Source organism: Saccopteryx bilineata, chromosome 4 (genome assembly GCF_036850765.1).
Source record: "Saccopteryx bilineata isolate mSacBil1 chromosome 4, mSacBil1_pri_phased_curated, whole genome shotgun sequence".
Lineage (NCBI taxonomy): Eukaryota > Metazoa > Chordata > Mammalia > Chiroptera > Emballonuridae > Saccopteryx > Saccopteryx bilineata.
The window spans coordinates 86706826-86733306 of record NC_089493.1 but is presented as its reverse complement, the minus strand read 5'-3'; the positions used below and the strand labels follow the sequence as shown (position 1 = coordinate 86733306).

The following is a 26481-nucleotide window of genomic DNA, read 5'->3' as shown; positions in this document are numbered from 1 at the left end:
TGTTCATTGATTGCTTTCTCATATGTGCCTTGACCAGAAGTTTCCAGTTGAGCCAGTGACCCCTTGCTCAAGCCAGCAACCTTGGACTCAAGCCAGTGATCTTGGGCTTCAAGTCAGCAACCTTTGGGCTCAAGTCAAGAACCATGGGGTCATGTCTACGATCTCACACTAAAGCTCAAGCTCGTGAATGAGTACTCAAGCCAGAGGAGACTGCACTCAAGCCAGCAACGTCAGGGTTTCAAAGCTGGGTCCTCACTATCCCAGACCAACACTCTATCCACTGTGCCACAGCCTGGTCAGGGTCTATTGTATTCTTAAGTGGAGCAACACTGAATATGTGGCCCGAGGTTAACCAAAATATGTTACACAGTGCACCACTGTAATAGCACCACACTAGAAACTACCTAAATGTCATCAATGATAAAATGGACAATTAAATTGGGGTGCATTCCTACAATGAACCTCCACACTATAATGAGAAATCAATAGGCCCTGGCCAGTTGGCTCAGTGGTAGAGCGTTGGCCTGGTGTGTGGAGGTCTCAGGTTTGATTCCCAGTCAGGGTACAAAGGAAGTTTCAGGTTTGATTCCCAGTCAGGGTACAAAGGAGAAGTGATCATCTGCTTCTCTATCCTTCCCCATTCTCTCTCTCTCTCTCTCTCTCTCTCTTTCTGTCTCTGTCTTTCCTTCATGTAGCTATGGCTCAAATGGTTTGAGCAAGTTGGCCCTGGGCACTGAGGATGGCTGCATGGCCTGCCTCAGGCACTAAAATAGCTTGGTTGCCAAGCAACAGAGCAGCAGCCCCAGATGGGCAGAGCATTACCTGGTAGGGGACTTGTTGGGTGGATATCAGTTGGGGTGTATGTGGGAGTCTGTCTGTCTGCCTCCATCCCTCTCACTTAATAAAAATAATTGAAAAAAGAAAGTAAAAAATTATTGCTTTATTCAATAATGTGGATAAATCTCATACACATAATGTTGAGTCAAAGAAGCCAGAATTAATTTGAAATTTCATCAAATTAATCACTTCTTAGAATTTATGCACTAAGAATTTGTGCATTTATGCCATTTATGCCACACTTCAATAAAAGATAACCTAAAAACAAAACATGAGGCAGATCCATATTTATTGACATGGAACAAATCTCCAAGATATAATGTTGAATAAAAAAAGGCAAGTTCCCAATCAATACACAGACTAAGATACCATTCGTGTAATATTTAAAACTTATAGCCTGACCTGTGATGGCACAGTGGATAAAGTCAACCTGGAACACTGAGGTTGCTGGTTCGAATCCCTGGGCTTGCCTGGTCAAGGCACATAGGGGAGTTGATACTTCCTGCTCCTCCCCTCTTCTCTCTCTCTCTCTCTCTCTCTCCTCTCTAGAAATGAATAAATAAAATCTAAAAAAAACCCCCCAAAAACCTATAAAACAATCATAATATCTCTACACATATCATAAAGCAATTGATCTAGAAAGATGACAGCCATCACGCTGGTGTGTATCCCTGGGAAATTAGGTACTTGGTGGGAGAGGAGAGGCTAGAAAATACTGGGAGCTCTTCTTAATCTATGAAAATGTAACATTATACAGAAAGATGTTTTTATGTAATACTCATAAAATTAAAAATAAATATTTATAAATGGCAGTATTGCTCTTAAATGTAATGTGCAAATGATTCTCAAAATGTCTAAAAACCAGAAACTTTTAAAATACTAAACTGTTACGTGAAAATTTCATGAGTTCACTAAACCTGCAGACAACAAGGTTATGCAACATAAATACGTACTAGAAATATATTTTTATATATCCAGGTAGAACCAACCCTTCTCTAGAACAATCCTACAATCTAAAGGGCCACAAAAGTTTGCTGGATCCTTCTTCCCAAGGAAACATCCTATTTGTCCTATTTTTTGCTTAAAACCTTTTCTAGAAACTTTAAAAGAAGTGAAAAAAGACTGGAAGCCTATATTACATCATTTATATTTTCCTGTATCTTTAAAAAGAATGTGTTACTCAATAAACCTTTCTTTAATACTGTTCTCCAGAATCTTTCATTTTTTCATACCAAAAGGTAATCAGCAGAAACTATATATGTACTGTAAATGTTAAAATCACATCTATACCTTTGTCACTGAGAGGCCAAGGAAAAAGTAGTTCAATTTTATACTTTACCCACAAGTTCAATATAACTTATCACCATCTCTGACCCCTACATAGAGGCACAGACACACCCATACACACAAGTAAAAAGACTCACAATATTAGTTATATATTATAATAAAAGTGGCAGTAAGGTTATAGTCTATGGCTTTTTATTTCTAATGAGGCAGGTTCTCTCTGGCTTCTAATCTATTCCATCCTCTAGTAGTAAAAGGGATTGAATGTGTACTGTCCAGTGAGATATCACATAAAATTCATTATCGAACTAGACAATCTTAGAAAATCCAAAAGAGGGCAATAACATGCTCTATATAGATTCATATAGAAAATTATATGAGAGATGTAGGGAATCACCCATCTGACCTTGGACCCTTTATAACTTAGATTAAGGAACTTTATAGTTAAAAAGCCCTGAGTCTGAATGGTGATGTGAATGTAATTCCCTGCTGCAAACACAGGGAAGTAGGTTTCTCGGATGCAAACACCAAGAAACTGTGTGAATGAGTGACTTTTGTGCAAACACAAAGGAATGCCTGTGAACAGGCTTTAGAAAATTAGCCTATAGGTTTATAGATTGCCCCTTCCTTTGTGCTAGTTAGTTCCTCAAAGAAAAAAAACTTACTGACCGAAACTAGCCCTTTTTCCATATCAGCAAGAAGTTCATCAATCATTCTTCCCCCTTGTCACCTGATCTCCCTCTCCTGCACGCCTGCAGCCTTTGTTTCTTGTAAAAAAAGTTTTTGCTTCCGATCAATAAAAGTTCCGGGAGAAGGAGACTTGAGAGGTCAGTCTCTCTTGACTGCCTCTCCCTCTTCTCATGACAACAGTTTGTTTCGAGCAGTTTTTCCATGTGACACTGGTAGTTCCTGGGGGCTGGAGGATACAGATATGTCTATAGTGAGAACTTCAATCATAAGAGTTGCTCAGCAACCTTTTCTCTAAAATAAGAACACAACACCACTTCAACCATTCTCTTTTTATCAACTGCAGGTTCCCTAAATAAGACTTTCTACTAAAGAACACCTTAACTTCAACAAAAAGAGAGGAGGTTGGTGTTGACCAAGGAGAAATACTATAAGATATTTCTTTTTTTTTTTTTTAATAAATTTTTATTAATGGTAATGGGATGACATTAATAAATCAGGGTACATATATTCAAAGAAAACATGTCTAGGTTATTTTGTCATCAAATTATGTTGCAAACCCCTCGCCCAAAGTCAGATTGTCCTCCATCACCCTCTATCTAGTTCTCTGTGCCCCACCCCCTCCCCCTAACTCTCCCTCCCTCCCTCCCATGTCCTCCCTCCCCCCCCACCCTTGGTAACCACCACACTCTTGTCCATGTCTCTTAGTCTCATTTTTATGTTCCACCAATGTATGGAATCATGTAGTTCTTGTTTTTTTCTGATTTGCTTATTTCACTCCTTATAATGTTATCAAGATCCCACCATTTTGCTGTAAATGATCTGATGTCATCATTTCTTATGGCTGAGTAGTATTCCATAGTGTATATGTGCCACATCTTCTTTATCCAGTCTTCTATTGAAGGGCTTTTTGGTTGTTTCCATGTCTTGGCCACTGTGAACAGTGCTGCAATGAACATGGGGCTACATGTGTCTTCACGTATCAATGTTTCTGAGGTTTTGGGGTATATACCCAGTAGAGGGATTGCTGGGTCATAAGGTAGTTCTATTTGCAGTTTTTTGAGGAACCACCATACTTTCCTCCATAATGGTTGTACTACTTTACAGTCCCACCAACAGTGAATGAGGGTTCCTTTTTCTCCACAGCCTCTCCAACATTTGCTATTACCCGTCTTGTTGATAATAGCTAATCTAACAGGGGTGAGGTGGTATCTCATTGTAGTTTTGATTTGCATTTCTCTAATAACTAATGAAGCTGAGCATCTTTTCATATATCTGTTGGCCATTTGTATCTCTTCCTGGGAGAAGTGTCTGTTCATGTCCTCTTCCCATTTTTTTATTGGATTGCTTGTTTGTTTGTTGTTGAGTTTTATGAGTTCTTTGTAAATTTTGGATATTAGGCCCTTATCTGAGCTGTCGTTTGAAAATATCAGTTCCCATATAGTTGGCTGTCTGTTTATTTTGATATCAGTTTCTCTTGCTGAGCAAAAACTTTTAATTCTGATGTAGTCCCATTCATTTATCTTTGCCTTCACTTCTCTTGCCATTGGAGTCAAGTTCATAAAATGTTCTTTAAAACCCAGGTCCATGATTTTAGTACCTATGTCTTCTTCTATGTACTTTATTGTTTCAGGTCTTATATTTAGGTCTTTGATCCATTTTGAATTAATTTTAGTACACGGGGACAGGCTGTAGTCGAGTTTCATTCTTTTGCATGTGGCTTTCCAGTTTTCCCAACACCATTTGTTGAAGAGGCTTTCTTTTCTCCATTGTGTGTTGTTGGCCCCTTTATCAAAGATTATTTGACCATATATATGTGGTTTTATTTCTGGGCTTTCTATTCTGTTCCATTGGTCTGAGTGTCTATTTTTCTGCCAATACCATGCTGTTTTAATTATCGTGGCCCTATAATATAGTTTAAAGTCAGGTATTGTAATGCCCCCAGCTTCATTCTTTTTCCTTAGGATTGTTTTGGCTATTCGGGGTTTTTTATAGTTCCATATAAATCTGATGATTTTTTGTTCCATTTCTTTAAAAAATCTCATAGGGATTTTGATGGGAATTGCATTAAATTTGTATATTGCTTTGGGTAATATGGCCATTTTGATTATATTTATTCTTCCTATCCAAGAACAAGGAATATTTTTCCATCTCATTGTATCTTTTTCGATTTCCCTTAACAATGCTTTGTAATTTTCATTATATAGGTCCTTTACGTTCTTTGTTATGTTTATTCCTAGGTATTTTATTTTTTTTGTTGCAATCGTGAAGGGGATTATTTTTTTGAGTTCGTTTTCTAATATTTCATTGTTGGCATATAGAAAGGCTATGGACTTTTGTATGTTAATTTTGTATCCTGCGACCTTACTGTATTGGTTTATTGTTTCTAATAATCTTTTTGTGGAGTCCTTCGGGTTTTCGATGTATAGGATCATATCATCATCAAAAAGTGATAGTTTTACTTCTTCTTTTCCGATATGGATGCCTTTTATTTCTTTGTCTTGTCTGATTGCTCTGGCCAGAACTTCTAGCACCACGTTGAATAAGAGTGGAGAGAGTGGACAACCCTGTCTTGTTCCTGATTTAAGGTAGAAAGTCCTCAGTTTTATGCCGTTTAATAGGATGTTGGCTGATGGTTTATCATATATGGCCTTTATCATGTTGAGATATTTTCCTTCTATACCCATTTTGTTGAGAGTCTTAAACATAAAATTGTGTTGTATTTTATCAAAAGCCTTTTCTGCATCTATTGATAAGATCATGTGGTTTTTGTTCTTTGTTTTGTTGATATGGTGTATTACGTTAACCGTTTTGCGTATGTTGAACCATCCTTGAGATTCTGGGATGAATCCCACTTGATCATGATGTATTATTTTTTTAAAATGCTGTTGTATTCGGTTTGCCAGTATTTTGTTTAGTATTTTAGCATCTGTATTCATTAGAGATATTGGTCTGTAGTTTTCTTTCTTTGTGCCATCCTTGCCAGGTTTTGGTATGAGGGTTATGTTGGCCTCATAAAATGTGTTTGGAAGTATTGCTTCTTCTTCAATTTTTTGGAAGACTTTGAGTAGAATAGGAACCAAGTCTTCTTTGAATGTTTGATAGAATTCACTAGTATAACCGTCTGGGCCTGGACTTTTATTTTTGGGGAGATTTTTAATAGTTTTTTCTATTTCCTCCCTGCTGATTGGTCTGTTTAGGCTTTCTGCTTCTTCATGACTCAGTCTAGGAAGGTTGTATTGTTCTAGGAATTTATCCATTTCTTCTAGGTTGTTGTATTTGGTGGCATATAATTTTTCATAGTATTCTACAATAATTCTTTGTATTTCTATGATGTCTGTGGTGATCTCTCCTCTTTCATTTTGGATTTTATTTATTTGAGTCCTGTGCCTTTTTTCCTTGGTGAGTCTTGCCAAGGGTTTGTCAATTTTGTTGATCTTTTCAAAGAACCAGCTCCTTGTTTTATTGATTTTTTCTATAGTTTTTCTGTTCTCTATTTCATTTATTTCTGCTCTGATTTTTATTATCTCCTTTCTTCGGCTGGTTTTGGGTTGTCTTTGTTCTTCTTTTTCTAGTTCCTTAAGGTGTGAAGTTAAGTGGTTTACTTCGGCTCTCTCTTGTTTGTTCATATAGGTCTGAAGTGATATGAACTTTCCTCTTATTACTGCTTTTGCTGCATCCCAGAGATTCTGATATGTCGTATTTTCATTTTCATTTGTCTGTATATATCTTTTGATTTCTGCGCTTATTTCTTCTTTGACCCATTCATTTTTTAGAAGTATGTTGTTTAGTTTCCACATTTTTGTGGGTTTTTCCCCCTCTTTTTTGCAGTTGAATTCTAGTTTCAGGGCTTTATGATCAGAAAATATGCTTGGAACAATTTCAATTTTTCTAAATTTGCTGATATTGTCTTTGTGGCCCAACATATGGTCAATTCTTGAGAATGTTCCATGTACACTAGAGAAAAATGTATACTCTGTCGCTTTGGGATGAAGTGTCCTGTAGATGTCTATCATATCCAGGTGTTCTAGTATTTCGTTTAAGGCCACTATATCTTTATTGATTCTCTGTTTGGATGACCGATCGAGAGCCGTCAGCGGTGTATTGAGGTCTCCAAGTATGATTGTATTTTTGTTAGTTTCTGTTTTAAGGTCAATAAGTAGCTGTCTTATATATTTTGGTGCTCCTTGGTTTGGTGCATATATATTAAGGATTGTTATGTCTTCTTGATTCAACTTCCCCTTAATCATTATGAAATGACCATTTTTGTCTCTGAGTACTTTTTCTGTCTTGTAGTCAGCATTATTAGATATGAGTATTGCTACACCTGCTTTTTTTTGGGTGTTGTTTGCTTGGAGTATTGTTTTCCAGCCTTTCACTTTGAATTTGTTTTTATCCTTGTTGCTTAGATGTGTTTCTTGTAGGCAGCATATAGTTGAATTTTCTTTTTTAATCCATTCTGCTACTCTGTGTCTTTTTATTGGTAAGTTTAATCCATTTACATTTAGTGTAATTATTGACACTTGTGGGTTCCCTACTGCCATTTTATAAATTGCTTTCTGTTAGTTTTGTATCTAGTTTGATTCTTCTCTTTTGTTTCTCTATCATTTGTTTTTGTTTGTTTGTGTTCCATACTTTTTTCCTCTGTTGCTACCTTTTTTAAGTCAAGTGTTTTTGTGGTGGTTTTTTTAAGGGTGGTTACCATTAAGTAATGAAAAGGGTACCTACCATATTCATTGTAGTACCCTATCTTATAAGTATTTCTGCACTTCATCATCCTTTGCTACTGTTAATCTCCATCCTCTCCCCCCTTTTTTTCCTTTGTTGTCACAGTTTAAGTTTGGTTTTATTGTGTTCTTGGTGGAGCTGTTACTTGTGGTGTTGTTTTCTTTTGTTCTTTGAATCTGGTTGGAAAACCCCCCTTAGTATTTCCTGGAGTGGGGGCTTTCTGTTGATAAATTCTCTCATCTTTTCTGTATTTGTGAATGTTTTTATATCTCCTTCATACTTGAAGGATAGCTTTGATGGGTATAGTATTCTTGGCTGAAAGTTCCTCTCTTTCAGGGCTTTAAATATTGGGGTCCACTCTCTTCTAGCTTGTAGAGTTTCTGCTGAGAAATCTGATGATAATCTAATAGGCCTTCCTTTATATGTTGTACTCTTCTTTTCCCTGGCTGCCTTGAGAATTTTTTCTTTGTCATTGGTTTGTGTCATCTTTATTATGATGTGCCTTGGAGTGGGTTTGTTGGGGTTAAAAAAACTTGGTGTTCTGTTTGCTTCTTGAATTTGAGGCTTTAGTTCCTTCCACAGGCTTGGGAAGTTCTCGTCTATTATTTGTTTGAGTATATTCTCCATTCCATTTTCTTTCTCTTCTCCCTCTGATATACCTATTATTCTTATGTTATTCTTTCTGATGGAGTCAGACAATTCCTGTAGGGCTTTCTCGTTTTTTATTATTTTTGAGTCTCTTTCTTCTTCTCTCTGTTGTGCCTCAAGTTGTTTCTCTTCTATTTCACTAATCCTATCTTCAATCTGGGCTGTTCTGTTAGCTAAGCTTGTTACCTCGTTTTTCAGCTCATGAATTGAGTTTTTCATTTCTGTTTGATTTGTTTTTATAGTTTCAATTTCCTTGGTAATATATTCTTTGTGTTCATTGAGTTGTTTTCTGATCTCCCTATATTGCCTTTCTGTGTTTTCTTGTATATCTCTGAGTATTTTTAAGATTTCTATTTTAAATTCTCTGTCATTTAGCTCCAAGGCTTCCAATATGTTAAGTCTTTTCTCCATAGATTTTTCCACATCTATTTGTGTTACCTCTCTTTCTTTTGTATCCATAATATTCGATTTCCTCTTTCTTATCGGCATCTGAGGGTGGTCTTATTGATAGCACTAATTAGAATTAATAAAGAGTAAAAAGAAAAAAAAAAAAAAAAAAGGGTAAAACACCCCACAAAAAAAAACAGTAATAATTTATTATTTCCCCCTTTTTTCTCTCTTCTCTTTCCCTCCTCTCCCCTCCTCAGGGAAATATCGTGCCTATAATGGAGGGCCTGATTTGGGGTGAAGAGTTCAAGGGGCAAAAAAAGGGAGTAGGGACCTACTAAATGCAAAAAAAAAAAAAAAAAAAAGGAAGAAAATCTTAGACAAGCATAAGATGATTTGCTTGTAAGTGATGGTCAACTAAGAGATATAATGAGAGGGATAAGAGGGAATCAGAAAAAAGGACCAAAAAAGAATAATAAAGAAGAAAAAATAAAAATAATAAGTAAAAATCTGTTGTATTAAGTGGAGTGAAGACTAAATACACTGGAGACCTTGGGTTGGGAGGACCCAAAATGCCACAAAAATAAACAAACAAGAGAGAAAAAAAATAAAAACAAAAGCAAAAAAGAGAAATAAAACCAAAAAAAAGCCTTGAGTTTCAAATTAACTAATTTGTTCGTGATTGAGGATTATATGGGAGGAAAGTAAAATGAGAAAAGAAAAAACGAATAGAAAGGAAAAAATAGGAAAAAGAGAAAAACGAAGGAAGAAATAAAATAGGAGAAAAAAACAAAATAAAGCAAGACAAAAAAAAAACAAAAGAGGAGAGAGTGAGAGTTAAGTGTTTTGGAGTATTACCTTAAAGGAGGGTGAGGATGAAGAAGAAAAATAAAATGCAACACTCATGGGTAGTGTAGTTCAAGAAAGGGGAAGCATAAGATGGGCAGAGAATAGAAGGACCGAGGTGGAGGAAATAAAGGCAAAAAGATAGAAGAAACAAGCAACAACAACAACAACAACAAAAAAAAAATTAGTGGATCAAGTTGTAAAGTCTGTGGGTTTTTCTTGATTTTGAGAGGTTAACTTCTTCCTTTTTCTTTTCTCTCCCTCTTCCTAGTCGGTGACTCTGTACCCCAGGCTCTGGCCCTGTGTCACTCTGAGTTAGGGATTTGCAGTTGATGGGATTCTATGGCAATGTCATATAATTGGCTTTAGTCTTGCTGGAAGTAAAGGCTTGTTGGCGTTTGCAGGGTCCAAGGATGAGAGAGTTTGCTTTCCTGGATTCTCTCTCCTAGTCCCCCCTTTCTGAATTAGCAGCCTGGTGATCCAGCTATAAGGCTGCAACTGCTTCTGCCTGGGGAGTAAGAGGCTCAAAGAGCTGGGAAATCCCCACTCTATCCCCACTCAGTGCAAGGCTTTGGGAAAGGCTCTGACAGTCAGGGCCTCCAGTGTAATCAGGCGGGGGTGGGAGTCAATTGTTGTCAAGGTGACTGTTCAGCGCCTATCATTTAGTTGGACCTCTCAACCCAGGCTTTCCACACTTTGTAGCCTGTTTTTGCAGGGAAGAAGAGGCACTAGTCTCTGCTTACGACTAGTGTAGTATAGACCTTATTATCTGCCAAGTCCTTCTTGTTAGCGTTTATCCCTGAATATGGAGGCTCTATCCATCAGAAGTTGCCCCCGCCCCTTTAGCGAGAGGCACTAGAAAATATCACGCCTCTTGTCTTGGATCGCTGAACTGAGAGAGATCTTATCAATTAGAACCGAGGGTGCGCAGATTTTATGGGTTAAGCTAATTTCAGTGATTGGGTCGCAGCTGTGTTTCAGAAGGTATTTTAGGCTGCCTGCGCGCACCCCTCCCCCAACGCTTGATTGTTAGCTTGAATGGCTGGGTGAGGTGCCCCGCCCACGGAGAGAATCTCCCAAGCCTCTCCCGCTCGCCCTGCCGCTGGCGGCTGGACCGCACCAGGCGCAGGATAATGGAGCACCTGGGTGTGCGGGCCAGTAGGGCGCCCTGGGCGCGTGGAATGCCCAAGGCACGCGCGCGAATGGGGCGCTCAGGGCACCGGTGGCCGGTGACCCCCACTCGCAGTGTGCGGGCCGCTAGGAACGTCAGCAGTGCTCAACTGGACCGGGCGCGCGCGCAGCGGCTCGTGGCGGCCGCTCCCGGTGGCGGTTCCGCGGGGGCTCGCGGCAGCTCGCGGTGGCGGTTCGCGGGGGTTCACGGCAGCTCGCGGGCTCGCGGCCGCGAGCGGCGGCTTGCGGTTCCCAAGTATATGGGCTGACTCACCGCGGGCGCACTCCCTGGCGGCTTGAATGAGCGTCGCTGCGGTAGCTTCCTCCACACCCTCGTCTCTCAGATTCAAGTGATAACAGTCCTTTTGCTTTCAGTTTGTGTGGAACTCCGGAATGCTCCGAGGATAAATTTTTCTGTTTCTAGTTGATAAATTTGTTGTGATTTAGGGGAGAGCTGTCGGACGCGCTTCTCACGGTGCCATTTCCGTGACGTCACTCCAGATATTTCTTTTAATGCTGTTTAAAATGTGAATTTATAAAATACTCCACAGCTTTAAACCTTGTTATTTCAGAGATCACAAAAGTAAACACTCCTAAATGAGGTACATATTTAGATTTTGAGACCCCTGAGGCTCCAGGGCATTTCCTCAAATAGGTTCATGAAATAGATGTTGTAGGTTCAAACCCTATGGCTTCTTGAAAATGAATATAATTATAAAAATGGAAAACAAGTTAATGTGTTTGTATGTAATATCCACATTTGAATCAGATTACCACCTGCCTACAACATTCTATCTATGCTGACTGATCAAATGACATTCTCTCAAATGTGACTTTCTCACCATCCCCAACAAAAACCCATTACTCTGCTTATCTCTGACACCACAAAGTCAATCATTCTACTTTAGTATTATTGAAAATGTTAGAAAATGCAATAAAAATATCATCTGTTGTACCAAATATAGCTTTTAAACAGATTAAAAATTCAATCTGTATTTCCTGTTTCCTAAGAACCTGCATTTCAGAACAAAGAAGACCTGAAAGGACCATAATACAATACTAGTATTAGAGGCAGGTTTTATATATATTTATATAAAATTTATATATATATATAGAATTAAGATTCAGTATTAATCACTTTGGTAAATAGTCAGAAGCCTATTTTAAAATTTCCCCCTACTCAATTTCTTCAGCTTGTGACTCTACATTTTTAAAAAATGTTTCATTGATTTTAGTGAGAGAGGAAGGGAGAGAGAGAGAGGGGAGCACTGATCTGTTCCAGTATGTTCCCTGACCAGGGTTCAACTGGCAGCTTCTGCACTTTAGGACAACATGCCAGCCAACTGAGCTACCCTGCCAGGGCATGACTCCACATTTTTATATGCTAAATAATTCTTCCTTTTTTGTTATAACTGCTTATTAATGAACTCATTATCTGTGTGGTAACAGACAGCTCCCTTAAACGTCTGGCTGCATACCCAAAGCTGCTACTTTGATGATGATTGCCTGAATGTTAGATGATATCATCTCTCGGAGCAAATCTTCTTGGTTTCTCTGCCAAAGGTAAGCTAACAGCTGAAGATTCAGCCTTTTACACCTATAAAATAAAAATAAAAAGATCAGATGATATCTTAATGTTCTATACTTGGAACCATAGCAATTATTTTGATTTTAAACTTAATGTTTCTCTCAAAGACTTTAGCATTTAAAATGTTTTTAAAAACATGTTTTGTATTATAAAGTTCATATACACAACATTAACATATTTAATTTCCAAAGGCTATGCACAAACAGGCAAAAGTGAAATTTCCAGATAAATTACAAGTATTAATTTTAGTAAGACTCTTTGTAAATTTAGAAATCTATGCACAAAAGCTTCCAAATACCAATGGATAATTATTCTTGTTTTTAGAACTTTCTCAGGTATCAAAATTATGAAGCATATGCAAAACAGGCAAATAAATTTAGCCTAATAAAATGATCATATGTTGATTAAATTTATAATACCTATGGTTACATGAACTATTTTTACCTACTAACTAAAATTAAAAATAAACAGACTTAGTGAAAAGCAAATAAGAACAAAAGTACAATATACTGAGCACCTAATATGTGGCAGGCATTGTACTACATGTTTACATTATGGTGCAGTAGAAAAGATACGGGTTTTGGAATCTGGACAAATCTGGGTATGAAACCTACTTCTGAACTCACTGGCTATGTGACTTCGGCAAGTCAAAACTAAGCTTTAGGTCCTTGATGGTAAACCTTTTTATAAAAACCACCTACTTTTGCAGTGCTGGTCAACCTGGTCCCTACCCCCCACTAGTGGGCGTTCCAGCTTTCATGGTGGGTGGTAGTGGAGCAACCAAACAGCGAAGATGAAGAGATTAGAAAGTGGAATCATCCTTTACTCCTTTTTTCTTTACATTCCTTATTCAATATACCACAATGCAGAATATAACCACTTCTCACCAATACCACTAATACCTGGTCTGTTGCACCATTCTATCTTATGTCAATATCCTTCTAATTTCATTCTGTTTCTATCCTTGCCTTTTTAAATTCAGCTTTCAAAAGAGTGAATAAATGAATAAAGAAATGAATGAATGCATGAATGAATAAATAAAGTCAGGGTTTTGCCTGAGTAGGTGGTGGCGCAGTGGACAGGGATTGGTATGCAGAGGACCCAGGTCTGAAGCCCCGAGGTTGCGAGCTTGAGCACGGGGTCTAAGGCTTGAGCCTGTGATCATAGACATGACCCCATGGTGGCTGGCTTGAGCCCAAAGGTCACTGGCTTAAAGCCCAAGGTCGCTGGTTTTAGCTCAAGGTCGCTGACTTGAGCAAGGGGTCACTGGCTCAGCTGTAGCCCCCCACATCAAGGCAAGTATGAGAAAGCAATCAATGAACAACTAAGGAGCCACAATGAAGAATGGGTGCTTCTCATCTCTCCCTTCCTGTCTGTCTCTCTCTCTGTCTCTGTCAAAAAAAATCAGTTTTCCATTCAGCAGCCAGTGTGATCCTTTTAAAAGAAAAACCAAATCATGGGATTCCTCTGCAAAAAACCCTCTTCATCACTCTCAGTAAAAGTTCACACAACAGACCTACATGGATCTCTGGCTGGTTAGCTCTCACAGCTTACCTCCTCCTATTCTCCCGCTGTCCAACAGCCACCCCCACCCTGCTCACTCTTGCCTAATACTAGCCATACTTCCTACCTTCTTTACTTGTTTTGTGCCTTTGTGTAAATGTTTCTTTCTCAAGGAAGTCTATGATGGACAAAAAGTAATATAAAGAATGTAGTACAAAGTCCAGATAAAATAAGTATTCAAAAACTAGAAGTCAAAGCCAAGTGACTTACCCATGTCACACAGTAAGTGGATGAGATCAGATTTCAAACAAGAAAATAGCTCTAAACCTCATCATCCCTAATGTCTGTTCGGTTAGCTGGCTGACTACTCCAGCCCACACTGACCTCTCTTTCTCTGAGAAAATCCTAAACTTAATAAACGTAAATGTTTGGTAATTTACTTATCTGTGGCCTTAAAAATATCACTATTTTTTCATGTATGTATGCCCTGACTTTCAAAGAAACAAAAACCTTTCTTATTGCTGACTGTTTTGTATAGTTTTTGTTTGTAAAATGTCCCAGAGTTTATAGAGCAATTTTGAGGCAATTAACAGAAGAATGATAACCGATGTTAACACAAGCATTACAGCTCTTGCTGTCATCTAACCAATGTTTAATGCCTGCGAATCAAACTAGTCTCTATTGTCTATAGTTGAGAGTTTTTAAAATTAAAACCTTCATTACTTTCTGTTCTTATTGCAAAATTCTTGACTGTTTGCTTTGATATCTACAATCTGTTGACTATTTTTAAATTTAAGTCAAACTTCTTTACCTACTTAAATATTTTAACAGATCAAAATATCATGCCTGAAATACATTCCTCTGTAAATTACTGTTGCATTTGAGCTTGTGACATTTACTAAATGCATTATATCTTGCAAACAGAATAATGCAACACAAACCACAAATTGAAGATAAGCTAATTCAAAACTGAGTTTGAAGACCAATGGATTCCCAGTAACACTGCTTTAAAATTTTCAAGAATAAAATTATTGCAGATACACTATATGGTATAAAATCTGGGCATTTTAACCCTGTATGAAAGTGTACCTGGGACTAGAGAAAAAGCTTGCCTCATCCATTAGTATGCTATATATGGGTCCTTCTTCTATAGAGCCTCCTAATCAACAGCACATTTCCACTTAATTTTTTAACTTTCATCAATATATATCAGTCCTATCTACAGTTTGGCTATCCACTAAACCCTGTGGGTTTGCACTTATTCCAAAACAGAAATTTATAAACAAAATAATTCTCAGAGACAATAACCTAAAGACTGGTGAGAATAATATTGTTTCTAATGCATGGGGTAAGGGATATAAAATCTATCTCATCTATAGTTCAGTTGTTCTTAAATGGAGGCAGGCAGAATGTAAAGAAAACATTTAAAAACACTCCCTTTTCCATATCCATTCTTCAGAGATTCCAACATACCCCCAAATATGATTCATATTCCCTTTCACATAATTATGCTTTGCCTTGCATTTCAGTCACTGACTTTTTAAAATCTATATTTTTAACAGCCTTAAATTCACTATGGTATTAAGAGAAAACAAATAAGATAAAAATTTAAATTTAAGGGTTCAAGTCTATATTAATATGCAAGTTTTTAATAAGATAGTCAATATGAAAGTTTCTTTGTCAAGAATACATAACATTACATAAGTAAAGCTTTACCTTATTTCTGTTTATTCTTTGAATAGCATAATTAGAGGTTAAGTTTTGCTTAAGATTAATACTACAGTCCACATTTTTTTGCTAATATAATTGTGAAGAAAGCCTCTACACAATATTTTACTTATCCAAATAAAAATAAAAAATGAACTCATTTATGTTGTTTTTCCAAACTAACATTAAATAATCAATAGTATCATTTGACTATCCTTATGATTTTTTAATAGATCGATGAAATGAACTGTTTTGATATTTGTAGGCACAGAGAAGGATTTACTAGTCTACATCTCTTAGGGGAGGGGGAAGAGTAGGGAGCAACAACCTAAAAATTCATTGAGAGATCAATGACTTTATATATAAGTATTTCAATTGTGAATATTTTTGACCAAGAACTAACTCCTAAGGATCAGAGAACGGATAATTCCTTAATTCCTTTTTTTATAACTTTATGATATTTCTACATTACTGCATTCCTTCTATAAGCTCCAGATTTTTATTACAAAAGATGAATTAAAAGAGAGTGAATGGGTATACTAATTCAAGTAAGAAAAAAATTAAAAATAATACTTGTGACTTAAAAAATCTTTGCCTTAATTTTTTATTATAAATAATGTGTTTTCCTTATAATAAGTTAGTGTTTTCTCCATGTATGATATAAGAAAAGAACAAAAATAAAACTTTAACTTTTGTTACTTAGGTAAATACATACAGTTAATTTCATGGAGCATGTAGAATATCCTATCTATTTATTACTTGAATACAATCATATTTTTTATTTATTCACACTCTTAAAATACATGTATATTTAAATATAGGACAAATAATGTTCTCTTACACATTTTCTACTCGAACGTGCTGGTAGTCAGAAAGTATAGCACCTACTGATATCCCTTCCACTTCTTCTTTTTCCTGAAAACAAAGAAAAAAATATAAAATATAAATAAACAAACATGTGATGCTACACCATACTCTGAAAATTATAAATAAACTGTCTCATCTAAATAACCATCAGAAAAAACAATACATATATTTAAGTCCTCCTCTTAGCTGAAGAAAAATTAGTTATTCTTTTAACTTAAAATCCAAATAACTGGAGACCATCTTCTGTGGAAAAGGCAAGACTTAGGCTGCGCTTCCAAAATGTTTTCTCACTTAGCATACTTGTAAAGACTCAGTGATGTTTGATGAAAAATTTTGAGGAATATCTATTTAAGGACAATATTTTCTTAGATTACCATTTTTTTTTTTAAACTAAGCAATGGCTTAAGTAGATCAGGGAACGTAATGCTTTTTATTTGTATCTTTAAAAAAAAAAGTTGATTTCCAAAAAAGAATAGCACCCAGGAAGCACAGAGCTATTGCCTGAATAACAAACAGTATGGTACAGTGAATTAAAAAAAAATGTATGATGGAAAAAAAGCAATGAATTAATATCAACAGAATTATAATGAAGAACATTCAGTAGTATATCCAGCAGCACCCTAAAGGGAAGAGTACTAGTCTATCCAGAATGCTCATTAATGACCTAGAGGAGAATGTAAATTCCAGTATGATTAAGTTTGCAGATGATACAAACCTAGGATGAAGGTAACAGAAAAAAAAAGCAGTATTAGTCAAGTACATGGATGGATATGGACAACCGGGGATGTGGAAGGACAGGTCTAAGATGAGATTTAATGTAAAGAAGGGTAACATAATACACTTAGGTAAGAATAATATACAATGCAGGTATAAACTAGGGAACTGATACTAGAAAATAAATATGAAGAAAGTGACTAGGGGGTAATTAGTAATAACATATTGAATAGAAATTCTCTGAATAGGCATAAAATGAAATCCATCCTAGCATACGAAATACAGGAGAAACTACTTCAGAGACATGACTTCATTATTAATACTTTAGTCTTCCCAAACTTGGAACCTACAAAAATAAGTGTTTCACATAAAAACAAATGTAATATTTGAAACATACTGAAATAACTCAGTGTGTCCTAAAAGGATGCATAGTAAATAAACAAAAATGTACAATAAGAATCTCTCATGGAGAAGAAGAAAGAGACTCAAAAATTAAAAAAAATGAGATAGCCCTACAAGAATTATCTGACTCCATCAAAAAGAATAACATAAGAATAATAGGTATATCAGAGGGAGAAGAGAGAGAAAATGGAATGGAGAACATACTCAAACAAATAATAGATGAGAACTTCCCAAGCCTGTGGAAAGAACTAAAGCCTCAAGTTCAAGAAGCAAACAGAACTCCGAGTTTTCTTAACCCCAACAAACCTACTCCAAGGCATATCATAATGAAATTGACACAAACCAACAGCAAAGAAAAAATTCTCAAGGCAGCCAGGGAAAAGAAGAATACAACATATAAAGGAAGGCCCATTAGATTATCATCAGATTTCTCAGCAGAAACTCTACAAGCTAGAAGAGAGTGGACCCCAATATTAAAGTCCTGAAAGAGAGGAACTTTCAGCCACGAATACTATACCCATCAAAGCTATCCTTCAAATACGAAGGAGAAATAAAAACATTCACAGATACAGAAAAGATGAGGGAATTTATCATGAGAAAACCCCCACTCCAGGAAATACTAAAGGGGGTTCTCCAATCAGATACAAAGAACAAAAAAAAAACAGAGCCACAAGTAAAAGCTCCAAATAAAACCAAATTTAAACTGTGACAACAACAAAAAGAAAGAGGGGGAGAAGACGGAGATTAACAGTAGCAAAGGACGATGGAGAGCAAAAGTACTCACAAAATAGTTCGCTACAATGAACAGGGTAGGGACCCTTTTCATTACTCAAAGGTAACCACCATTGAAAAAACCACCACAGAAGCACATGAGATAAAAAAGATAGCAACAGAGGAAAGATGTATGGAATACAACCAAATAAAAACAAAAGATAGAAAAACGAAAGAGAAGGATCAAACAAGACACAAAACTAACAGAAAGCAAGATATAAAATGGCAATAGGGAACTCACAAGTATCAATAATTACACTAAATGTAAACGGATTAAACTCACCAATAAAAAGGCACAGAGTAGCAGAATGGATTAAAAAAGAAAAGCCAACTGTATGCTGCCTACAGGAAACTCATCTAAGTAACAAGGATAAAAACAAATTCAAAGTGAAAGGCTGGAAAACAATACTCCAAGCAAATAACATCCAAAAAAAAGCAGGTGTAGCAATACTCATATCGGATAATGCTGACTATAAGACAGGAAAAGTACTCAGAGACAAAAATGGCCATTTCATAATGGCTAAGGGGACACTGAATCAAGAAGACATAACAATTCTTAATATATATGCACCAAACCAAGGAGCACCAAAATATATAAGACAGCTACTTATTGATCTTAAAACAAAAACTGACAAAAATACAATCATACTTGGAGACCTCAATACACCGCTGACGGCTCTAGATCGGTCATCCAAACAGAGAATCAACAAAGACATAGTGGCCTTAAACAAAACACTAGAGCACCTGGATATGATAGACATCTACAGGACATTTCATCCCAAAGTGACTGAGTATACATTTTTCTCCAGTGTACATGGATCATTCTCAAGAATTGACCATATGTTGGGCCACAAAACCAACATCAGCAAATTCAGAAAAATTGAAGTTGTACCAAGCATATTTTCTGATCATAAAGCCTTGAAACTAGAATTCAACTGCAAAAAAGAGGAAAAAAATCCCACAAAAATGTGGAAACTAAACAACATACTTTTAAAAAATGAATGGGTCAAAGAAGAAATAAGTGCAGAGATCAAAAGATATATACAGACAAATGAAAATGACAATACGACATATCAGAATCTATGGGATGCAGCAAAAGCAGTGATAAGAGGGAAGTTCATATCGCTTCAGGCATATATGAACAAACAAGAGAGAGCCCAAGTGAAACACTTAACTTCACACCTTAAGGAACTAGAAAAAGAAGAACAAAGACAACCCAAAACCAGCCGAAGAAAGGAAATAATAAAAATCAGAGCAGAAATAAATGAATTAGAGAACAGAAAAACTATAGAAAAAATTAATAGAACAAGGAGCTGGTTCTTTGAAAAGATCAACAAAATTGACAAACCCTTGGCAAGACTTACCAAGGAAAAAAGAGAAAGAACTCATATAAACAAAATCCAAAATGAAAGAGGAGAAATCACCACGGACACCGTAGATATACAAAGAATTATTGTAGAATACTATGAAAAACTTTATGCCACTAAATTCAACAACCTAGAAGAAATGGATAAATTCCTAGAAAAATACAACCTTCCTAGACTGAGTCAAGAAGAAGCAGAAAGCCTAAACAGACCTATCAGTAGAGAAGAAATAGAAAAAACCATTAAAAACCTCCCCAAAAATAAAAGTCCAGGCCCTGACGGCTATACCAGCGAATTTTATCAAACATTCAAAGAAGACTTGGTTCCTATTCTACTCAAAGTCTTCCAAAAAATTGAAGAAGAAGCAATACTTCCAAACACATTTTATGAGGCCAACATAACCCTCATCCCAAAACCAGGCAAGGATGGCACAAAAAAAGAAAACTACAGACCAATATCTCTAATGAATACAGATGCTAAAATACTAAACAAAATACTAGCAAATCGAATACAACAACATATTAAAAAAATAATACATCATGATCAAGTGGGATTCATCCCAGAATCTCAAGGATGGTTCAACATACGTAAAACGGTTAACGTAATACACCATATCAACAAAACAAAGAACAAAAACCACATGATCTTATCAACAGATGCAGAAAAGGCTTTCGATAAAATACAACACAATTTTATGTTTAAGACTCTCAACAAAATGGGTATAGAAGGAAAATATCTCAACATGATAAAGGCCATATATGATAAACCATCAGCTAACATCATATTAAATGGCACTAAACTGAAGGCTTTCCCCCTTAAATCAGGAACAAGACAGGGTTGTCCACTCTCTCCATTCTTATTTAATATGGTACTAGAGGTTCTCGCCACAGCAATCAGACAAGACAAAGAAATAAAAGGCATCCATATCGGAAAAGAAGAAGTAAAGGTATCACTTTTTGCAGATGATATGATCCTATACATCGAAAACCCCAAAGAATCCACAAAAAGACTACTAGAAACAATAAGCCAATACAGTAAGGTCGCAGGATACAAAATTAACATACAGAAGTCAATAGCCTTTCTATATGCCAACAATGAAACAACTGAGAAGGAACTCAAAAGAATAATCCCCTTCACGATTGCAACAAAAAAAATAAAATACTTAGGAATAAACATAACAAAGAATGTAAAGGACTTATATAATGAAAACTATAAACCATTGTTAAGGGAAATCGAAAAAGATATAATGAGATGGAAGAATATACCTTGTTCTTGGCTAGGAAGAATAAATATAATCAAGATGGCTATATTACCCAAAGCAATATACAAATTTAATGCAATTCCCATCAAACTTCCAATGACGTTTTTTAAAGAAATAGAGCAAAAAATCATCAGATTTATATGGAACTATAAAAAACCCCGAATAGCCAAAGCAATCCTAAAGAAAAAGAATGAAGCTGGGGGCATAACAATACCTGACTTCAAACTCTATTATAGGGCCACGACAATCAAAACAGCATGGTATTGGCAGAAAAATAGACACTCAGACCAATGGAACAGAATAGAAAGTCCAGAAATAAAACCACATATATATAGTCAAATAATTTTTGATAAAGGGGCCAACAACACACAATGGAGAAAAGAAAGCCTCTTCAATAAATGGTGCTGGGAAAACTGGAAAGCCACATGCAAAAGAATGAAACTGGACTACAGTCTCTCTCCCTGTACAAAAATTAACTCAAAATGGATCAAAGATCTAAACATAAGACCTGAAACAATTAAGTACATAGAAGAAGACATAGGTACTCAACTCATGGACCTGGGTTTTAAAGAGCATTTTATGAATTTGACTCCAATGGCAAGAGAAGTAAAGGCAAAAATTAATGAATGGGACTACATCAGACTAAGAAGTTTTTGCTCAGCAAGAGAAACTGATAACAAAATAAACAGAAAGCCAACTAAATGGGAAATGATATTTTCAAACAACAGCTCAGATAAGGGCCTAATATCCAAAATATACAAAGAACTCATAAAACTCAACAACAAACAAACAAACAATCCAATAAAAAAATGGGAAGAGGATATGAATAGACACTTCTCCCAGGAAGAAATACAAATGGCCAACAGATATATGAAAAGATGCTCATCTTCTTTAGCTATTAGAGAAATGCAAATCAAAACGGCAATGAGATACCACCTCACACCTGTTTGATTAGCTGTTATTAGCAAGACAGGTAATAGCAAATGTTGGAGAGGCTGTGGAGAAAAAGGAACCCTCATACACTGTTGGTGGGAATGTAAAGTAGTACAACCATTATGGAAGAAAGTATGGTGGTTCCTCAAAAAACTGCAAATAGAACTACCTTATGACCCAGCAATCCCTCTACTGGGTATATATCCCCAAAACTCAGAAACATTGATACGTAAAGACACATGCAGCCCCATGTTTATTGCAGCATTGTTCACAGTGGCCAGGACATGGAAACAACCAAAAAGCCCATCAATAGATGACTGGATAAAGAAGATGTGGCACATATACACTATGGAATACTACTCAGCCATAAGAAATGATGACATCGGAACATTTACAGCAAAATGGTGGGATCTTGATAACATGATACGAAGCGAAATAAGTTAATCAGAAAAAACCAGGAACTGTATTATTCCATACGTAGGTGGGACATAATACTGAAACTAAGAGACATTGACAAGAGTGTGGTGGTTACGGGGGGGAGGGGGGAATGGGAGAGGGATAGGGGGTGGGGAGGGGCACAAAGAAAACAAGATAGAAGGTGACAGAGGACAATCTGACTTTGGGTGGTGGGTATGCAACATAATTGAACGACAAGATAACCTGGACTTGTTATCTTTGAATATATGTATCCTGATTTATTGATGTCACCCCATTAAAAAAATAAAATTATAATAATAATTAAAAAAAAAAATCTCTCATGTCTTTAGAGATAATGCCAATTTAAAATTTCCCCTCCAAAATGATAGAGAACTATCAGCCAAACCTCCCCAAAATAAAATGACTCTTTTTATTAGATACAGTTTCCAGGAAAAGAGCTAATTCCTTTACTTTTCTATTTCAGCATCTTTGTGAGAACATTTGCTTATAACCTTTTTCTAACCTTTCTAGCAATTTTCTTTTCATAAAAGTCATTGTAGTCATTTGAGAAAGTCAAGGCATAGTGCTCCTCATTAAAAGCAAATATGGCATAGATGACAGAGTAGTAAACAGAGCAACTGAGAGATCAAAATTTCAGTTCTGTAGTAAAAAATATAAAGTACTAAATATTGTGTATGTGCGCGTTTATATTCACCTCTAGATCAGTGGTAGTAAACCTGGTCCCTACCGCCCACTAGTAGGCATTCCAGCTTTCATGGTGGGCAGTAGCAGAGCAACCAAGGTATAAATAAAAAGATAGATTTAACTATAGTAAGTTGTTTAATAAAGATTTATTCTGCCAAACTTAGCGAAAATCCGACATAAAGTACTTGGTAAGTAATTATTATATACTTTAACTTGCTGTAACTGTTTTATATATTTTATAAAGTAAAGTTACTTCCCTACTTTATAAATCACCATTACTGTGGAACTGGTGGGCAGTTAGAAAAGTTTACTACTAACAAAGATACAAAAGTGGGCGGTGTATAAAAAGGTTGCTACCCCTGCTCTAGATCATGGAAACAAAGACAAGAGCTATTTGTTTTCCTTTAAGTCAACCCACAGTTAAATAAAATAATAATTGGCATTTGTTATTCATTTAAAATATGCTAACATTCTATGGTTCTCACTTAATGTTCACCTCAACTCTAAATAATAATTTAATTCTTAGTCCACATGAATTCTCTGAAATCCTCTTCCACTTTCATCTCTTTTATTGTCTACTAGATAACACCTAAAAAATGAGCTCTAGAATTATATACCCAACTGAATTCTGACTGTTCTTCAAAAATAGGCCTATATATAGATCATTAACTTTTTAAAATGAGACTTCTTTAAAAAATAAAGGCAGATTTAAAACATCTGACCTGAAAAGTTAAAAAAAAAGTATGTTTACAAAACTGAAGCAATAGCACAAAAGAGGTTAAAATTCTCAATAAGAAAAAAACCAAAATGTATCCAATTGTAGACAGGCTTTTCCCTTACAAAAAACAGGGGTAAAGCTAAAGATCCCATTTGGTTTTGCTACTGAAAAATCTACAAAATAACTTAGAAAAACCAGTTAAGTTAAAGTGTTTTAGCCTTTCATTGTGCCTAATGAAATGCTAAATAACTGAGAATACTAAATAACTACGGTGTAAGGCAGATTTGATGTTAGGACAGCCAAGAATTTACCCAGGAGCCAACTAATGATTTGTTCAACAATCATGATGACTATTACCCATTAGAAATACATCCCTACCACTGACAAACTATGTGATTTTGAATAAATTATGTAACTTCTCCTGTGTTTCATTTTCCTTAGCTATAAAGTGAGAATAATAATAGTTCCTTTTTTCTAGGTTTAAAAGAATGAGTAAAATAATATAGATAAATAAGTGTCCGCCATAGTAAGCAAGCAGTGAATATTTTCTTCTATCATTATCATAATCTTCATTATTACAATTACTTCTATAATTACTTCTCTTACTACTTCTACAGTTAACTACTACTGAATCCCAAGGCACTGCCATTAGTGCTATGGAATAAGGCCTAACTTTACAGTCAAAGCCCTTCATTCCTGGGTGCTAGACTTGCTCGTGATCACTTCTCACCACTAACCTACTAACCTGTGTTGGTTAATTTTGTATGCCAACTTCATTGAGCTAAGAGATATCCAGTTATCTGATAAAATGTTATTTCTATGAGAATGTTTCTGGCAAAGATTAGGATATAAATGGGCAGCCTTAATTAATGGGGGTAGCATCATCCAAATGGTTGAGGGTCTGTATAGAACAAAAAGGCAGAAGGGCAAATTTGCTCTGTGCTTGAGCTGGGAAATCCATCTTCTCCAGCCCCCAGACACTGGCACTCCCAGTTCTTGGGCCTTTGGACTAGGATTGGGATTTACTTCATTGGCTCCGTTTCTCAGACTTGAGGGTCTGGACTAGAACTATACCACCATTGTTCTTGGGTCTTCAGCTCAGCTTGCAAATGGCAGATCATGGGACACAGACTCCATAATCAGATGTGTCAATCCTTCATAATAAATCTCCTTCTATATATCTCCATATATTCCATTAGTTCCATTTCTATGGAGAACCCTAATAAAATTTAGACAGAGTGAAGAATATGAGCCAAAGCAACAAAATAAGGGGCTCGGCACATAAGGGATTGCCAGAAGTTTGGGATAGTTGAAGGGCACATATCAAGAAATGGAAAAGGAAAAGGCTAGAAAGTTGAGATCAAAATATTCAGAATCACGCCCTGTATCCTGAAGGCAATTGAGAACCTATCCATGTAGGATTAAAAAAAAAAAATCAACTCTGAATACAATTTGCATACAATAAACTGCGTTCATTTGAAGTGCACAATTCAATGAGTTTTGACAAATGTATACACTAGTGAAACTGCCACCCAATTACACCCAATAGATATTTTCTGCCTCTTTGCAGCCCAATCCTCTCTTCTTTCCTGGCTCAGGCAACTACTGATCTGTTTTATGTTATTATACATTAGTTTGCATTTTTTACTGTTATTTTATATACATAGTATCATACAATATGTATCCTTTTATTCTAACTTCTTTCACTCAGCATAATAATTTTGAGACTGACCCCATACTATGTACACCCATAGTTCATTCCTTTGTATTCCATTTGGATCTGTTATATGGATATACCGTTTTTGTTTATCCATTCATTTTTGATGGATATTTGGGATGCTTCCAGTATTGGGTTCTTGTGAATAAAGCGGTTATAAATTATCCTACATGCCTCTGTGTGAGTGTTGTTTTCATTTCTCTTGAGTCACTAATGATTTTAAGAAAATATGATCATATTTACAAGAAAAGAGATAAGTCTGATGAAAGTATGGTAAATTGATTAGAGAGCAGAGAAAGAGAAGCAAAAGTCTAGTCTGAACAAATTTAAACATAGAATAAAAAGCTAAATTCCAAAAGCAACTAAAAGGACTTGGGAACCAACTGAACAGAGATAAAAAGCATATATACATAAAGGGTGGGACTAATGATTCTAGTTTAAGAGACTAGATAGTTTAAGCTAAGAAAGTAAATACGTGTACTTACCTGTATTTCCTTGAACAACATGGGTTTGAACTGCATGAATCTACTTATATGTAATTTTTTCCAATGAATAAGTACAGTACTAAAAATAGACTTTTTCTTCCTTATGATTGAATTTTAACTTACTTTGTTGTAAGACTACATATATAATACTGTCAGTTATGACCACTGAGGAGAAAGTTGCAAGAACAAAACATGACACATACCATTGCCAAATTCTTTAAGAAAATAAATTTCAGATCCTTGGTATAATAAATATGATTAAATTCAACACAATTCAGAAAACTTAAAGAGCTGAATACATATTAAACTACATTTTTGTGATCAAGTTGGCCAAAAGGCAATCAAGTAGTTAAGACCAAAAGTAGAAAAATAAAAAATAATAATGTTATTCTGTTCCATTGGTCTGAGTGTCTATTTTTCTGCCAATACCATGCTGTTTTGATTGTCGTGGCTCTATAATATATATAATTTGAAGTCAGGTATTGTAATGCCCCCAGCTTCATTCTTTTTGCTTAGGATTGCTTTGGCTATTTGGGGTTTTTTGTAGTTCCATATAAATCTGATGATTTTTGTTCCATTTCTTTAAAAAATGACATTGGAATTTTGATGGAAATTGCATTAAATTTGTAAATTGCTTTGGGTAATATAGTCATTTTGACTATATTTATTCTTCCTATCCAGGAACAAGGAATATTTTTCAATTTCATTTCATCTTTTTTGATTTCCCTTAACAATGCTTTGT

The 26481-nt window shown here is 35.8% G+C and overlaps 1 protein-coding gene across 2 annotated transcripts in view; it reads right to left on the bottom strand.

Annotated features, from left to right (window-relative positions):
- The window catches only part of DPH6 (diphthamine biosynthesis 6), a 213209-nt gene that overhangs the window by 55340 nt on the left and 131388 nt on the right, over window positions 1-26481 (bottom strand). For both annotated transcript variants that reach the window (XM_066277189.1, XM_066277190.1), the window contains exons 4-5: window positions 16227-16300; window positions 12066-12184 (exon numbers count right to left, since the gene is read on the bottom strand). In XM_066277189.1, coding sequence (XP_066133286.1) covers window positions 12066-12184; window positions 16227-16300 — 193 coding nt within the window. The remainder of the gene's footprint in view (window positions 1-12065; window positions 12185-16226; window positions 16301-26481) is intronic.